This window comes from Onychomys torridus, chromosome 21 (genome assembly GCF_903995425.1).
Source record: "Onychomys torridus chromosome 21, mOncTor1.1, whole genome shotgun sequence".
Taxonomy (NCBI): domain Eukaryota; kingdom Metazoa; phylum Chordata; class Mammalia; order Rodentia; family Cricetidae; genus Onychomys; species Onychomys torridus.
Genome location: NC_050463.1, coordinates 23,703,272 through 23,721,916, shown reverse-complemented (window position 1 = coordinate 23,721,916; position 18,645 = coordinate 23,703,272). Strand labels below are relative to the sequence as shown.

The window sequence follows — 18,645 nt, the reverse complement described above, 5'->3', positions numbered from 1 at the left end:
AACAAATCAGTATTCTTAATTCTTTCTTGTTCCATTTACTAATAAGCCAACGTTTGCTCACGCGTCACAGGGGAATACCCCACCACACAAATTTTTCTTGCATCACATACTTTGTAGTTTAATCCAAAATTTACTTCGTTGATAATTCACCAGAACTTATGCATTATTTAATCTTCCCTCCATTCTTTCCTTTTTCCATTTCTTCCAGTTTAGCATCCATAGAATAAAGGGACTAAATAACAAATAGGACTTCCTCTACCACCCAGATGTCTTTGGTACCTGTCCCTCTCTTCTTTCTGTACTTATTCTAATAGTGCTGCAGACACCTCCTGTGTTTACCTGAAAGCAAGTAGATACAGGAAGTCAAACATATTCCTTTAAATCATACTATATTATAGTTTCTAGTCTAGTAGTCTGGTCTATTGAGTCACAGTCTCTTGTATGTAGCCTGACTGGCCCTGAACTTTCTACAAAGCCAAGGATACCATTGAGTTCCTGACCCTCCTGCCTCTAGCTCCCAAATTATTACAGGCATGTACTACCATGATGGGGTTTTAAAAGCTTCCTTATCTTGTGGTGTCTGTGTACAAAACAAACACAAAAACAAAACAGAAGACATATGGACCAGAAAAAGAGAGAGGTGACTGCTTGAAGTTTGGGTAATCTTTTTGAAAGATTTGTTTATTATTATGTACACAGAAGAGGACGCCAGATCTCATTACAGATGGTTGTGAGCCACCATGTGGGTGCTGGGAATTGAATTCAGGACCTCTGGAAGAGCAGTCGGTGCTCTTAACCTCTGAGCCGTCTCGCCAGCCCCCTTGGGTAATTTTTAACCCTTCATTGATATATTTACTCTCTTAGAGATGAGGTACCCATCCATCTAGCAGTATATTAGTTAAGAGTTAGTAACAAGCACTATTTTTCAAAAAATGAAAGTTCTTTCTAGCAGGCATTGTTTTTCAGGAGTGAACCCAGCAAATCCAGAAGCAGATGAAAGCCTTAAGCCCTCTCTCTCAGCTGAGATCCAGTCCAAGGGCCATCACACACCGGGCCTGTGGAGGCAGCCTAAGGATGGCAAAGAGTGGGGTGAGGAGTATGTCACAAAAGATCACCCAGATAAACTCAAGGAGGCTGGCCAGGGCAGACACAGCTCCTTGGAAAACGTTTTATGTGAAACCTCTTTAGCTGGTAAGTTCTGAGGGGAGACGTGGGTGGAAATACGGAAGGATGAGGTGCACGAGGGTTTGGAACAGAAGGACTAGATCCCCACCAAGCAGTATAGATGGAATGAACACAGGATGCCACTTTGTATCTTTTCGGGATGAAGCCCCTAATGCCTACAACAGTGAAGGGACTCGGCAGAGGTCACATACCCTGGTGGGACCACCACTTTGATTCTGGGTATTTGTGACATTCTGTATTGTGGTGCTTTGGCAAAATAGGGGGAAAAAAGCTAAGGTTCTTGAAATATCTATTTAGTCAGAGATATAGAGTTTGTCATATGCCAATCATTTATTAATAGTCTGCCACCAAGATATCACACACTGCAACAAGCTCTTGTTTCCTTTTTCTTTTTTCCCCTCTCCTTCCTTTCCTCCAGATAGTAAGTGAGCACTGATAATAGCATTCTCCACATCTGGGGGGAGGCCATTTTTCTTAATATTATTTTCAATCACATACATTAAAAATTAAATGGAACTAAAAGCTCTTAAATTATTATTAACAAGAAACACAAGCCACCACTTTGAATTCTTTTTGACAGTATCTCTTGTACTTGTCCTTAATTCCTTAAACTGCTGTGTAGAACACCGCAACCAAGGCAACTTAGAGAAGAAATCATTTAATTTGGCTTCCAGGTTCAGGGGGTTACAGGTCAAGACGGTGGAGCAACGTCAAGGCTGAGAGCTCACTTTCTGACCCACAACCACGAGTCAGAGAGAGGGAGCACTGGGAATCACGGGAGTCCTTTGAAACATCAAAGCCCATCCCCAGTGACACACCTCCTCCAACAAGGCCACACCCTCAATCCTTCCCAAACAGTTCCACCAACTGGGAGCCAAGTATTCCAACATATGAGCCTATGGGGCCGTTCTCATTCAAACTACCACAACTTGCTTCATATTTTATGCTATTTTGTAAACAATACTTTGTTGGAAGTTAATTTGCATAGAGTCAAACTCATGGAGCTACATTTAAACTTAAAAAAAAAAATTTACAGCCAGGCAGTGGTGGCGCATGCCTTTAATCCCAGCACTCGGGAGGCAGAGGCAGGTGGATCTCTGTGAGTTCGAGGCCAGCCTGGTCTCCAAAGCGAGTTCCAGGAAAGGCGCAAAGCTACACAGAGAAACCCTGTCTCGAAAAAACAAAAAACAAACAAACAAAAAATTTAATGTGTATGGATATATGCATAGTATAGCTGGAGTTTTTCTGATCCTGCCTGGCTCACAGTCAGGACAAATCTCTCTCACCTGCCAGTCCCACAGCCGCTCAGACCCAACCAAGTAAACACACAGAGACTTATATTGCTTACAAACTGTATGGCCGTGGCAGGCTTCTTGTTATCTACTTCTTCTATCTTAAATTAACCCATTTCTATTAATCTATATTTTGCCACGTGGCTCGTGCTTACCAGTACCTTACATCTTCCTTGTCATGGCAGCGGCTGGTAGTGTCTCTCTGCCTCAGCCTCCCACTTCCCAGAATTCTCTTCTCTGCTTGTCCCACCTATACTTCCTGGCTACTGGCCAGTCAGCATTTTATTTATACAGAGTGATATCCACAGCAGTATAGTGTGTGTATGTGTGCAGCTGTGCATGCTTACAGTGATGCATGCTATGGTGTGAGTGTGGAGATTGTGTGTTAAGTGTTCTAACCACTGAACAATCTTGTGGGCCTCTGCTTATGAATTTAAAGAAATATCTTATTAATCCTTTGAGAGTTTATTTTGATCATATTTACCCCTATCCCACCCTCTAACTCCTCCCAGACCCACCCCTCACAGCTCCATTCCCTGACGCTTTTGTGTCCTCATTTTGTTTCGTTTTTTATAAAATATTCAGTTTGTGCTGCCCATAAGCTCCAGGCTCTGGGGGCCTGTCACTGGAGCATTGTTGACCCACTGGGGGCCATACTTCTAAGAAGAGCCAACTCATCCTCTCAGCTTGACTTTTGGCATTGGAATATTGACTGTGACCACTATCAAGATCACCATACATATTTCTGTTATGCTAGGAATTTCTCTCATGCTTCATGTTATTAACATCTGTGTAAAGAACCACCATAACTACTGTGTAATTTCATCTGTTCTCGAACTTCATATAAATGGGATAATACTTTCTGTATTCTTTTTGCGTAGTATCTTTCTCTTAATATGTGTTTTTGAGACTCATCTACATTGTTGCATGTAATTCATTTAGTAGTTTGTTCTTTTTTTTATTAACCACACTGCATGTCACTATCACATTTTTTTTGGGGGGGGGTTCTAAGACAAGGTTTCTCTATGTAATTTTGGTGCCTGTCCTGGATCTCTCTCTGTAGACCAGGCTGACCTGGAACTCGCGGAGATCCACCTGGCTCTGCCTCCCGAATGCTGAGATTAAAGGCGTGCACCCCTAAAAATCCATAATCCAGAGCTGGAGAGATGGCTCAGTGGTTAAGAGCACTGGCTGCTCTTCCAGAGGATCCGAGTTCGATTCCAGCACCCACATGGCAGCTCACAACCAGTCCCGTGGTTTTCGTTTTTCTTAATGTAACAAAAACTCTGTCATTTCTTTTCATCTTAGAGACCTCAGACCCCTCACTCCCCCTGTGGTCCATTCTACTGCTGTCACCCTGGCTGTGGAAAATCATTTTCTCTCATCAGCGTGAAGCAATTCTTCCATTGTCCTTCAGCTCCTAATGTCGCCATTGGAGAACCCAACATTGTCCTCGTCTTCAGTCTTTGAATATTACCCAGTATTTCTGTCTGGTAACATTTTTTTTAAACCAGGAATTGAATCTATTTGGTTTTTCGAGATAGGGTGTCTCTGTGTAGCTTTGTGCCTTTTCCTGGAATTCACTTGGTAGACCAGGCTGGCCTCAAACTCACAGAGATCCGCCTGGCTCTGCCTCCCGAGTGCTGGGATTAAAGGTGTGCGCCACCACCGCCCGGCTTATTATATATATATATATATATATATATATATATATATATTTATGCTACATTATATATACATATACATACACACACGTATTTCTTTGAGCAGGTACACGAATACCATGGGGCATGGGTTGGGATCCAGAAGACAGTTTTTAAGAGGCAATTCTGTCTTTCTACCTTGTGGTCCTGAGGATCAAACTCAGGTCTTCAGGCTTAGCAGCAAGTGCCTTTTCTCCCTGAGCCATCTTGCTGGCCCCCCCATGAACTTGTTGTTTCTTTATACCCAGGGCTACAGCTTCTCAAGGCTGTGGTGGTCCTTGTGATGGTGTGGGATCTTTTTCATTATTTGTGCAGAGGATAACAGGCCTCTCCCCTGGTAACACATGTCCTGGGGTGCTCCCTTCCCCATTAATTTTGTAATATTGTCTCAGCCATAGTTTTCCTTGTCTTTGAAGCTTCTAATTAGATTCCCTTCATTTTTTCATGGGCCAGATTTTTCTTCAATGTGCCTTTCTCTTCTGTGGTTGGCTTCCTTTGAGAGAGAGTAAAGGGAGACGCCTTTGACTCAACCCACTCTTAAAATTTTCTGTTTTAAATAAATGTCAGCCAGGTGGTGGCAGCACACGCCTTTAATCCCAGCATGTGGGAGGCAGAGGCAAGAGGATCTCTATGAGTTCGAGGCCAGCTACAGAAAGAGTTCCAGAAAAGGAGCCAAAGCTACACAGAGAAACCCTGTCTCAAAAAAAAATGTCAAGAAGTTTCTTTTTTAAAATAGTGTCCAGTAATTTTTAAATGGCTAGAATATTTTGCATATCTTTTTGAGAATATTAATTGTAAAATTTAATTTTTACATACATGTGTATTGGTCTTCTCTCTCCTATGGTATATCCGTATTCAAATGTCTCAGTATCCTTAATTGTTTATTTGTTCAAGAAAGATTATCCCCCAAAAGAGAGAAAGAAAGAACACCCCAGCCCCCAAATAACCTGGAATTTTGTATTATCCAAGTTTGTTAATAGTAAGCTTCATTATAAATATGCTTTAATAATACAGTGGCAAATTTACATATTGGTAAGTGATCTTTCTAGGTCCATGTCTTAGGGTCTTCTATCCTACTTGGGAAATTCAGTGTACCAAGTGCCAGGCTGCCCAGTCTCCTGCCAAGAGTGTTTAAGCCTGGCTGCTGGCACTCTGAGACCTGAAGGCAAATGTGGTCAAGGGGTGTCTCTTTCTCTTTAGCTGCTTGCTCTGTCTTCATCTGTAGCTCAGGCTAGACCTTCCCTATGATGCTGCTTCCCCCATTTCTTGTGGGATTCTGCAAGTACAATCTAGAGGATCCTGCAGCTTATGCAGATTTATGTCACTTGCTTCCAGCCACTCATGTCTCCGGTCCCTCGGCCTCTACTGCTTTTTAGCGGGTTCTAAGTCTGCGGACACATGATTCTGTGTCCTTTGCTTTGCTGGACGAATCTCATGTCTCCATTCTGCTTTTCATCTTGCCCAAATATGCTGATGCCTTTCTCTCTCTCCTCCCTTCCACCTCCTTCCCTTCACTTCCGTTTTCCTATTTTTGTCTCAAGGGGCCCAGGCTGGTTACTGAAGATGACCTTGGATTTCTGATCCTCCCGCCTTCAATTCCTGGATAACAAGTGTGCACCACCAAGCCTGGTTTATGTGGTGCTGGGATTGAAGCCCAGGGCTTCTTGTATGCCAACTGAGCTTTTCCATGTGTTTTTGTCTATTTCTTGCTTGGCTTAGTGTTTGGGAGGGAGTTGACTAACAACAATAACAAAAAAATCCCCTTGGGTTTTTTGTTTTAAAGCAAAAAGGCAGACCGTGGCTCTCGAGCTGCTTGAGTCTGAGCGGAAATATGTCATCAACATCTCTCTGATCCTGAAGATAAAGGCCACGTTCCAGGGCTCCGACGGAAAGAGGAATTCCAAGGAGAGAAGGTACCCGTGAGCTCATTGCCTTTGCTTTTCAGATTGACTAGGATTTAAGGTAAGTCATTCACTGATTCGACCTTGGGAATTCTGGGCCCTAGAAAGTCCCAGAAACAGCCTTTGAAAAGAGAATAGGCAGTGATGGCCAGTCTCAAACTTAAGGTTCTCAGCAGGTAGAAAGTGAGTATAGTCTGTGGGGCCTTCAGTCTGTGACAGGTCTGTTCAGAAATAAAGTGAGGTGTATGTGTCCTCAGGGATGATAGACTTCATCGAAGACCCAGGAAATGGATGTGGTGGAGTTCTGAGTACTAAGGGCCATTGGACAGTGATACGGGCTGATAGAAAGAACTCCCGTTCAGGTGATCCCATAGCACCAGGCACTGCGGAAGAGTGTGCACCTAGGGGTGTGTATTGGAGGGTGGGGAGCAACACTTCCAGCATACTATCCCTAATGTTACAATATGTACCTGCTTGTACTCTCTCTGTTGGGAGGAAAAAGCAAGGCTTGGAGGAAAGGACTAATGTAACAAAGATGAGCTAATGCAGGGTGAAGCGAAGAAAAGAACAATCCTGTGAACGGGAAGTCTGGATCGTGTGGTATTATTACCTTAAGCACTCTTTCCATAAGGCGGCAAACAGTTCATCGGCTATGAATCCCCCTGAGGAAGCTCCCATTGTCCTGCTCCTTACGGTTCTTCCCATTTACTTGACTTTACCTCCATGCCACATCCTCTCCGACCCAAGCCCAAAGACCCAAATGCCCACCCCAACTAAATGACTGAGGTGAGGAACTGTTCCCCAACTCACAAGGGTCTTGACTGATTCCGAGGATTATTTTACCACAAAATAGAGGTAAACAAAATACAGAGACCAGAAATGTGACATGACATGGCAAACTCTTAACTTATAATGATGGCTCTAGACTCTTGCTTCACCTTCCCACAGTGGACTGATCTTTCTCTTCCTACCCCATCTGACCACTTGATTTCCAGCCCAGAGACCCCAGCACAGCCTGGCCTACTCTCCCACGTGCTCTTTGGGGCTCTGGGAAGGTTCTGGACTCTAGCTTTTTTTATTTTGCCAAGCACACGCCCACTTTCCATGACTCAAGTAGAAAGGGAATCTACCTTTTAGTGTGGCTTTGCTTAAGATCCTAACCAGCAGCATCTCCTTGTAGTTTCCATAAATTTGGGGTTCTCAGATAAAAGTAGGAAAGAAGCATATACCCTGGAACAGTGTCCTGGATCCTAGGCTCTATACTTCATGACTTTTTGCCTGACCTGGTGCACATAGCCCTGGGGCAGAACACTTACCATCCAGGAGGCCCTGGGTGCAATCTCCACACTGGAAAAAGAATGGCCAGAACCCTGTGATTTTCACATTGTAGAGAAAGACTCTAAGGTCTGGAGATGCTCACAGCCACATAGCCTGTTAGTGCCAGAAGTTAAACGCAGGCCCACTTAACCCGTCCCTTGAGCTCTTTCCAGGCCCATCAGTTTTTTCTAAGGGTCTCATGGCCTCTAGGACACCATCCTTACCAACAGCCACGTGTGAGGGTTTTTGAAGAACCGGATGCATGAATGTATCACTTCCTGTTTCCGAGCTCAGGCTGTTCTCTGGAAGAGTCCAGCAAGTCTTACTTCAGGTCTCAGTTGACATGTCAAAGCAGGATGCTAAGTATGTTCCTATCTCCCTAAACAGTCAAGTCTTTTTTTTTTTACATAGTCTAGTCACTTCCTGCCTTTCTGGTGTTCTCTCACGACCTATCACTGAGGACTGAGTGGATCTCTAATCTTATGAGATTAAAATAAAAGGCAATTATATAATCTCCAATGCAGGCAAGGTAATCCTTATTCCACCGCATCCGTGACATTGCTGTTCGTATTGGTTGTCAAGGTAACCTGCTTTTTGCTGTTCCTGGACAAAGCTTCATGTCGGAGTGTTGCCGCTCAGAGTGCAGTGTCTTGCCCTGGCTCTGGCAGTGTTGGCTTTCTATCCTACGCCCAGGGTTTCATCATCCTCTTTCTCTCGCTATAGTTGTAAGCGCTCTGAGACCCCGATGCACTTTAAATAGATCTATTGGCAATTTTCCCCCGAGAATTTATTTGCTGACTTCCCTCATTGCAAACCACAAGGCGTCAGCGCTTGCTACCCCACTGGAAACAACCCGGGATGAAGATAGTGGTGAGAACTGGACACTCAAACCTGACATTGCCACATCTTCTCAGACCTATAAAACACACCCCTAGGAGTTCCCTAGAAAACAAAGCGAATTGCTCAAGAGAGTCCTCAGTCGTTTCAAGCCAGCCCTGTGTATTCTGAACGCTGGAGCTGTAGGGCACCTGCTGCCTGAAGAAGCCTAGAGGAACCTGGGGGTCATGTGTGAGAACGTTACAGAACTTAGGGTTCTGGGCTTATTCCGGCGTGCTTCATTTTAGGATGGAGCAGTCCTGAGGACACCTGTGGGAAGGATTGCTGTTTCCTCCAATGAGCTGAACTCAGAGCCGCATCTCCCAGGAGGTGATGAGCTCTGTGCTGCAGACTGCAAATGTTTAATTATCGAAACCCATTCGCTGTTCTTAAAGCCAGGCGTTATTTTGGCCCAATGCTGAATTGGCAAGGACAACTTAACTAATTCGAAACCATAACTGGATTTTCCTTGATGCCTTCGATTTTGTTTTCGTCGCTGATTAATTACTATATTGGGGAAGGGACAGAGAACTTCGAAGGCTACAGAAACTATTCACATTGCATAATAAAACATAATAAAAAAAAAAGTTAGAACCCTGGAATATTGCATCTGGGAGTCAGGCCTGGAAAAGTGGGGGAGAAGTCTTTTGCATCTGGAGCTTCTGCGGATGCAGCTTTGCTCTGTGGAATCACTTGGGATTCAGCCAGGCTCAGGTCTTCCCCCAGCCTGCCTGCTCCCCAGCCTCTGCTCAGAATCCCTCTCTGGTCTGAACTGGTTATTTAGACCTTCCAAGAGCACTTTGCTGTGAGCGAGAGCACAGATCAGGAGGCCTCTCCACTTGTCTCAGGGCCAGCTGGCTTTGTGTCTGCCAGCACTCTTGGACCAGGAGACTGGAGTGGATCTCGGCAGTGGCAGATTTCTCCATATTTCTCAGAGGAGAACTCAGAACCCTATTCTGGTGTTTGTCTCTTCTCTGAGCCACAGCTCCGTGGAAGTCTTTGCTTTGCTTAGAAATGGGGTGGGGGGGGGGGGACCCCTCCTCGGAATCCCACATTCTATCTAATGACAGAGGTCTGCTTGAGGCCAAACCACCTCGATGGGCCACACATGTGCATCCGTCATTCCCTTGGGAAGTGTTTAAATAAGTTCAGCTCTCAGAGACAAGTAGGCCATCATATCTTTGTTAATGTATTGTGTTGGAAGCATAAGGAAATCTCCTGGGAATTTCCCTGAGCAGAGCTCAGATCTGTGCTGTCGTGCAGCTAATTCCACAGTCTTCTGCTTCTTCTTGACTTGTTCCTTATTATCCTTCTCTAGTCCCGGCTCCCCTTCCCCTTAGAATCTAAGGCTTAGATGATTCTCTGTCTCTCTTTTCTCCACCCCAGCCTTTGACTTCTCACTTCTTCATTTCCTCTGGGGTTAAAAATGAGACACACAGCCAGGCGTGGTGGTGCATGCCTTTGATCCCAGCACTTGAGAGGCAGAGACAGGCAGATATCTGAGAGTTTGAGGCCAGTCTTGTCTACAAAGAGAGGTTCAAGACAGCCAGGCTATTACCCGGAGAAACCCTGTCTGGAAAAAAAAAAATCAAAATCAATCAATCATCAATTAGTCAACCAACCAATCAATCAGGTGCACAAGCTGGTAGAGGAAAGAGATTTGAAGTAGAAAAGAGACTCTATAAAACATGAGGAAGTGGCTGACTAGCCTATAGTTGGCAGAATACAGACAATAGAGCATCCTTGCCCAGTGTGCCTCTTTGAATCTGAAAGAAAAATAAATGCAAGCTCCCTTATGCCTCAGCTCCCTTATGCCTGAACTTCTAGCTGCCGATGTTAACCAAATATGACCCAAGTGGCATTCTCCTAGCCAGTAGCTAAGCATAGATTGTTTGGGTATCAATGTTTTGAAATAAAAGACACTGAAAGGATTCCTTTAGGACTTCTATAGAGTACAGCATACATGAAACTGTCCCAGGGTAGTTTTTAGCAGGTCATTCTTGTGATGGAGTCTTTATTGTCTGGTTAATTCATGTTGGCATAAGGGGCCTTATCTATTGTCTGAGGATAGCTGCTTTGCTGAAAAGAAATGTAAAATCTAAATACAGATCTGTGAGGGTGTTTTGGGTATTGAAAATGGCGCCTGCTGTGTTTATTCTTTTTTTTTTTTTTTTTTTTTAAGATTTTTTTATTTATTATGTATTCAGCATGTGTGACTGCAGGCCAGAAGAGGGCACCAGATCTCATTACAGATGGCTGTGAGCCACCACATGGTTGCTGGGAATTGAACTCAGGTCCTCTGGAAGAGCAGTCAGTGCTCTTAACCTCTGAGCCATCTCTCCAGCCTGCTGTATTTATTCTTATGGGGTCCTCTCTGTAATTCTTCCTTTGTTCTTCTCAAGCCTCTTCCCTGGCTCCTTGCGCTACCTTGTCCAGCAGCACTTGGATTTGCTTCATGCCCTGCAGGAGAGGGTCCTGAAATGGCCACGCCAAGGAGTCCTTGGAGATTTATTCCTGAAGTTGACAAATGATGAGGTAAGGTGTCTCCCACTCTGTACTTTGAATGGATTTGTGTCTCACACATCTGCTTCTCCTAATGGAAAACCAAGAATTAGCACATTTCAGAGTTAGAAGCCCTGATACCAAGTCTAACTTGTCCATGCTACAGGTAATGGGGTAGGTTCCTGGAGATTCAAAGGCTTTGCTGAGGTAGTTGGCTTATGCAAGGTAGTTGGTTATCTATGACTGGAATCCTGTTATGTCTCCTACCTTCTGATTCATGACTTTGTGGTATATTCTTGTGGCCTCTATTGACTATGCATATGTATGTGTATATGAATTTATACATGTGATTGTTATATACATGTGCACATATATATCATATATAAGTATATACATGCTTGATAATATATCATATATACTTGTATATATCATATAAAGTAAATATGAGGTAGAGTATATATATTTTCATTCTTTATAGATTTTTAAATATGATAGGTGGCTGTTTGTCTTAAATGTTGCTTGTTTCAATCCCTTAAAAAAGTGCTGAATTTTGAACTCTCTTTAATGTTATACCAAGAACATATTCAGACCAGAAGTTGAAAACCCAAATGTCCCTAGGACCAGACAATGGTGTATATAATACAATGAATTGAGTTAAAACAATGTGGATTGATGGGAATTTGATGGAGTAGACAGCAATTGTTTTGATACAAAGAAGAGCTACTCAGATCTGTCCAATTATTATTTAGGAAAGACTAGAGTTATTAGATTGTTGTTTTAAAAGAAATGAGATCAAGAATTTTATGTAAAATGTTCTTATTTTTAAATAGTGTATGAGGCAATTAAAGTTAGCCCATGAATCAGTGTTTGCCTGCATCTTTATCAATATTTCTTGGTAGCAGAAAACAATACAAATTTGCACCTTATTTACTTACGTAGAAGACAGTAGGTGTAATGCCACGCCTCTAATATCACCTTTGCTTGCATTCAGCATGCGTTTTGGAGCTAGGAGTTATAATATGGGGAAATAACTTTGGAAGCTATGAACTGTTTTCTTGAGGGGAAACTCATTGGTGAATATGCATTAGTTAAAATAGGCAACTAGGGCAACTAGCTGAGAACCTTGAGAACTGCTGGCCCAGAAAGTAAGAAGTGGGTTGGGTGAAGCTTCTCATATGGATTATAGATGAATACTGTGAAAAGCAATTATACATACAAAATATGTATTTTTCTCATTTAACAATTTAAGAGCACTTTAACCTACACAACCCTAAGTACTTCACTTCTCTCTCTCTCTCTCTCTCTCTCTCGCTCTCGCTCTCGCTCTCTCCCTCTCTTTTTTTTAGTTTTTCAAGGCAGGGCTTCTGTGTGTAGTTTTGGTGCCTGTTCTGGAACTCGCTCTGTAGCCCAGGCTGGCCTCGAACTCACAGAGATCCTTCTACCTCTGTCTCCCGAGTGCTGGGATTAAAGGTGTGTGCCACCACCGCCCGGACTTCACTACTGACTTCTCTTTTTATGAAGGTAGAACTGTTGAATTTCAGCTCCCACATTATAGTAATGTTTATCTTAAAACCAAAACTATTTTTTATAGACATAGTTTCCTGAATCACTGGCTGTCCATGAACTTGCTATGAAGTTGAGGATGACCTTGAACTCCTGGTTCTCTTTCCTCTTCTTCTCAAGTGCTAAGATTATATATGTATACGTTCCATCACACACATCTAAACATCAAGGAAACAAAAAACTCTTTCAACAGATTAACAAGGGGCTGGAGAAATGGCTCAGAGGTTAAGAGCACTGGCTGGCTACTCTTGCTGAGGATTGGGGTTGGTTATAATAATCCACACGGTCACTCACAACCATCTGTAACCCCAATTCCAGGCTATTTGATACCTTTTGGCCTCTGAGGGCACCAGACACTTACATGGGGTACATATACACATGCAGACAAACACTCAACACACATAAAATAATCTGTATAAAGAAGATGTAGAAAACCTCCAAGAGCAAATAAAGAACATAGTTGATAAATTATTAAAATATTCTCTGAGCTGGGTGGCGGCGGCGCACGCCTTCAATCCCAGCACTCAGGAGGCAGAGCCAGGCGGATCTCTGTGAGTTCGAGGCCAGCCTGGTCTACAGAGCGAGATCCAGGACAGGTACCAAGACAACACAGAGAAACCCTGTCTCGAAAAACCAATAAATAAACAAATAAAAATATTCTCTGAATTCTACTCCCTTTTTATGTTCGTGCTGCTATGAAAATGTTGTCATTCATGTTTTTGGGATCTTACCATGCATTTTTGTGTTTGTCTTAAAGAATAATTTCTTGGATTATTATGTTGCCTACCTGAGGGATCTACCCGAATGCATCTCATTGGTTCATGTTGTGGTTCTGAAGGAGGTAAGCTGACTCTAGGCTCATGTTGTCCTTTGTTTACACATCATCTCTATCACATTGCCGATCCACTCCACAGTACAGCGTGTGCCCTGCGAGCTTGTTTTCCAGGCTGAGGAGTGCCTTGAACATGTGACAGGTGCCCCTCTTCTGGGTTAAAGGAGTCTGATCAAGGATCAGAGCCATTGCTCTGCCCTGTGCCATGCTTTAATGACCCAGTGAATGACAGACAAAGCAAATAGGTAGTCCAGGGTTCTTCAGCATGCAGCTTATGTGCTGTTTTCAGGCTTAGAATGTATGAGTCTCAGTACTGGATTCCAACCATCCTTTGTCACATGGCTCCATCACGTTCCTTTAAGCATGGCCACTTTGATGATATGTACATTGTGGTTTTTTTAAAAAAGATTTATTTATTTATTTATTTTATATACAGTATTCTGCCTGCATATGTCCCTTCAGGCCAGAAGAGGGCAGCATATCTCATTATAGATGGTTGTGAGCCACCATGTGGTTGCTGGGAATTGAACTCAGGACCTCTGGAAGAACAGCTAGTGTCCTTAACCTCTGAGCCATCTCTCTAGCCCCCATTGTGTGTGTGTGTGTGTGTGTGTGTGTGTGTGTGTGTGTGTGTGTGTGTGTGTGTGTTTTAAGTCAACAAGAAAATAATATATCAGAGCCCTAAAGCTGAGAGTGATTGCATCTCACATGAGATGAGAATCCATGTCTTACTTTCTGCTTTACCTCCCAACCAAGGCATGCTTACATTCAGCGAATGTCTGGAAAAAGGAAGAGAAAGGAAGTTACAGATGGGGAGTCCATTGTATTTTCTGCTTGTAGGCTTACTGACCAATATCTGATTACTTTCCTGTCTCCACTTTTGAGAGGCTCTGGTGACTTGCTGGAAAACCTTCATGCATTCATTAATTCAAGTACAGCTTACTGAGCACCTATTTCTACCTAGCACTGACCTTAGAAGGGTTGGGAGGGGCAGTTTGGAAACTTGGATTGATTTAAAAGAAGTATATGTTATGTTCCCTGTGGGAGAAGAGTTGTCTCTTTGGGCATGACCCTGAACATGTGGCCTCTCCGGGGGAGAGCAATGCTTCATGACAATCTGGAAAGAAAATGCTTTGAAAATAAGCATTTCCTGTCTGGTGGGAGGATCTCTGGTGTTGTATTTGCAGTGCTGAAGAGTAACTCCAACCTTTTTATTCATTCAGGGTGATGAGGAGATTAAATCCGACATCTACACCCTGTTCTTTCACATAGTGCAGCGCATCCCGGAATATCTGATACATCTCCAGGTGAGCCTGGCTGGAACAAGCCAACAGACTTTCACACTGAGCTATTGTTTTTGGCTTCCAAATTAGCAATACTGTAAAGGCTTACAGACTCATTAGTATTTCTAAGAAGTCGTCACATGGCTTAGGTTGCTATGGTTACAGCACACCACACCATACTGTGGAATGAGCTAAAATCTATTCTTGAAATTTTTATTTATAATACCTGTCTTTGAAGTTCTATCTTTACGTACCAGCAATCTTCACTTCTAGGGGTGCAGGATATTTTATAAACACTCTTCAGAACACCTAAGTACCTTATTCAGTCCCCTCCTCTTCGGCTCCACAACCATCTAAATGTCACCCCTGGCTTCTTAATTTCTGCTTGACATACCCACTAAACTACTATCTTGATGGCTTCTACTTGACTTGGGTCACGGTTCTAGCATACTTTGTCCATGCTTTATATCACCAAAGAGCCATGAGGAGCCGATGAACAAATTCTTAATATAATTTTCCTATGGAGCCTGCAGCCCTATAGAGGATGTAGAGTTGAGTTTAACAACCTTTTACTAGTAACACCTCTTCCTCCTGATACCCATCTGCTCTGGTTTAAGGGTTGACTGATCTTAAATAGTTCAGTGAAAACATCTTAGAAATGCTTGTAATTAACCTCAGCTAGAAGCAGTGGAGAACCAGTATTGAGCTTTTCACCCGGATATGGCTTTATGTCCTCAAAACAGTTTCTCACGGTAATTGTCTTATGGATCCTCTCAACAGTTTTCACCAAACAGGCATTATTGCTATTTTTCATAAGGACACGGAGGACCAAAGAAGTCCCAGTACTGTGTGCACAATAACACACCTAGTAGGCCAAAACCTCAGACTGAAGCTCAGGTCTTGCAAACACTAGGTAAAGAGGCCTGGGGGCTACTCTCTAGTTTGCATTGAAATCCTTCTTGTACCATTTATTAGATGTGTGACCTAAAGAAGATCACCAAATTCAGTAACTCAGTTTCCTTACTTACTATATAAAGGGAATTATTGTTCCTATCTAACTGGGTTGTGATAAACACTAAAGAAGATAATGAATATAAAATTGCTTAATTCCTGGCAATAGGAAGTATTCAACAAATAAATAATATATCATTGAATGTTAGCTTTCTCAATACAGTAGCACAGACCGGCTTTTGTCCCAGGTTGTGCTACTGTAACAAAACACTTGAGGCTGAGATTTTTTTTAAAAGGAAGAGGTTTAATTTGGCTCACAGTTTTGGAGACACAAAAGCACGGTGCTGGCATTGGTGTCTGGTAACACATGGTAAACACAGTGGTAGCATAGGTAACAATGACAGGTCACACAGTGTGAAATAAGGGGGTGGTGCCCAGGCTGACTTTCCTGTAACTGTCCCCCCCCCCTAAGAACCCACTCTTTAAAACCAGCATTAATTCCTTCATGAGCATGGTCAGCACCCAATCACATTTCACTAGGTCCCACCTCTTAAAGGTCCCACCACCTTTAGAAAAAAATCATTACACTGTAGATTAAGCTTCCAGCACTTGAACCTTTGGGAAATAAACCATAGCCAAACCATAACATCAGGCAATGTAAAACAAGGGCCACCATCTACCCTTACCCATCCCATAAGCTCACCCAATGCCTATCATTCTCAGCTTTGGTCTGACTCCTTTAAGTATTGCTTATAGAGAATAGTTGTTAGAATATCTTTATTACTTCATAGATCTAATAATTGGGTCTTGCCAACTTTTCACAGAACAGAATGCCTTATTTTCTTTTCTTTTTTTTTTTTTTTTTTTAAAGCTCGGTGTCAGACTTGCTTGGCAAATGCTGTACCACTGAGCTAAATCCCCAACCCGCCTTATATTCTTTTGATGTGATGGACAGAGCAGTAAGTTTGAGCTTGCAGCCGATTGGATAGATGGACCATGTGTCTGAGTTGTTTCTATTGATTTGGTTTGAACTCACAGTAGCTCAAAGTGAGGTGCGGAAGAGATGAAGCAACTTTCTCAGCCTAACTGTGCACCCTGATTCCTTTTCCCTTTCATCCAGAATGTTCTGAAGTTCACAGAGCAGGAACACCCCGACTATTATCTACTGCTCGTGTGTGTTCAGCGCCTCCGTGTGTTTATCTCTCATTATACCCTGCTGTTTCAGTGCAATGAAGAATTGCTTATTCAGAAACGGAAAAAGCTCAAAAAGTAAGGTTGTGACGGTGCAGCGCCTGACAAAGGTTTCTGAGAAGAGGGGACAGACCAGTCACTTGAGTGGCTGGAATGGGATGAAGTGAGGTAGAAGGAAGGGGGTGGGGAGGAGGTTAGGCTGGCCACAGGAGGGAGACACCTATGGCCTGGTCGAAGTAACTACAAGAGTAACTTGGCTCTCTTGTTCCCTCGTATGTTGCCCCCCTTAACTTTCCAGGTTCAAAATTGCAGTTTTAAGGTCTGAATAGAGTTGCCTTCGTGAATGTAATAAACGTTCATCAAACACCTGTTGTGTGTTTGGTACTGTTGTGCCCAGCGAATATACGCAGTGAACATGTCAGCCGTAAACCTGTCACGTGGGGCTTAGTCTTAGAGCCTGACAAGGAAGAATAAGTTAGGTGTTAATGTGCGGTGGGGATAAAAGTGTTGGGGTGTATGTGTCTGAATAGATGTCACAGTTTGAGTAGGCATCATCTGGGCCTCAGGGGATAGAAGCAACCCAGAGCAGAGCTTCTAGATTTCCTTAAACACCCCATCCATCTGGAGAACATTATCATTTCTCTAGGGGTTTCCAGCTAGAAAGCCAGTATCTCCTAACCCAGTGTCCTCCTGACAGGGGTGTCTTAGTACCATCCTGTATCCCCAAGCTCTTTTTAGCCAAGCTGTTACGTAAGCAACCTGTCTTATAGAGGGCTCCGGGGATAGAGAACCCATCACAGAAAGCTTCATCTGAGAGGCAGATCTATTTTTCTTAGCATAATCTCTGTGTTCAGAGAGCCAGTCTCCTAGAATGTGCAACCTGAGACTTATTATTTCCGTTCTCTTAGGTCGTCTATGGCAAAGCTGTACAAAGGGCTGGCTTCCCAGTGTGCCAATGCTGGCCAAGATGCTTCCCCCACCGCGGGCCCGGAGGCTGTCCGTGACAGTGGGATCCACTCAGAAGAAATGCTCCAACCCTACTCTCCTGCTCCCAGTTCTGCCCCTGCTGTCACGTGAGCATCCCATCCGTTGCTCTGATTAACAGCCAATCAGCTGATCCGATGCTTGGATCCCAGAGAAGGACACTAAGAGGCAGAGTTAGAAAGTGCTGAGAGGTGGAAAGTAGAAATTCACTTTGTGAGTTCAACTCTTGAAGCAGTGTACAGTAAACAGAGGGGGAAAGGTCTGCACTACACCCAGGCCGGACTATGGCTGTTATTACACTCTGTGTAGGGAAAGAAAAGCATCAACATTCCCAAATAAGAGTATTGGTGTAAGGCAGTTCTTTTCACTTTTTTTCAGATCTGTAAATGTGAGTCCTAAGTTTCATTGTAAGATTGATGTCTTGCAATCCCTTAAGATACTCAGTGTTAGAGGCTGGAGAGATGGCTCCAGAGGTTAAGAGCACCGACTGCTCTTCCAGAGGTCCTGAGTTCAATTCCCAGCAACCACATGGTGGCTCACAACCATCTGTAATGAGATCTGGCGCCCTCTTCTGGCATGCAGGCATATATGCAGGCAGAACACTGAACACATAATAAGTAATAAAATCTTTTAAAAAAGATACTCAGTATCACATATGTGTCCATATACATTTCTGGCGAAGGATTAAAATACACATAAATAGAATAAAAATTTTGGCCAGTGTACAGTAGTTAATTTATATCTGTCTGGTAAATAAGCAAAACAACAAAAATCCTATTTGATGGGTATACTATACTTGTTAAACTGTCAACATTGCTGTGTGCTCCCAGACAACAAAACTCTAGAGACCCTGGGTAAATTCAGACAGCTTTTACATTGTATTAATGTTTTGTGGGTGTTCGTTTGAGATGACAATCAAGATGCTTTACAGCCACGAAACTTTTAAAAAGTTTATTGTAGAAATGTGAATTTTATTTCGGAACACAATTGTTCATGTGGGAAGCTCTAGAGGCTGTATCAAGTTCATTTTCCAGTATTCTGTATGTGCTGCTGCCACGGCAGAGG

At 43.1% G+C, this 18,645-nt stretch overlaps 1 protein-coding gene across 1 annotated transcript in view; it reads left to right on the top strand.

The window, feature by feature from the left end:
* Positions 1-18,645, top strand: part of Arhgef33 (Rho guanine nucleotide exchange factor 33) — an 88,728-nt gene that overhangs the window by 56,493 nt on the left and 13,590 nt on the right. Inside the window, exons 9-15 of the mRNA XM_036171133.1 lie at positions 967-1,191; positions 5,964-6,093; positions 10,677-10,809; positions 13,097-13,180; positions 14,395-14,478; positions 16,526-16,674; positions 17,505-17,669. Coding sequence (XP_036027026.1) covers positions 967-1,191; positions 5,964-6,093; positions 10,677-10,809; positions 13,097-13,180; positions 14,395-14,478; positions 16,526-16,674; positions 17,505-17,669 — 970 coding nt within the window. The remainder of the gene's footprint in view (positions 1-966; positions 1,192-5,963; positions 6,094-10,676; positions 10,810-13,096; positions 13,181-14,394; positions 14,479-16,525; positions 16,675-17,504; positions 17,670-18,645) is intronic.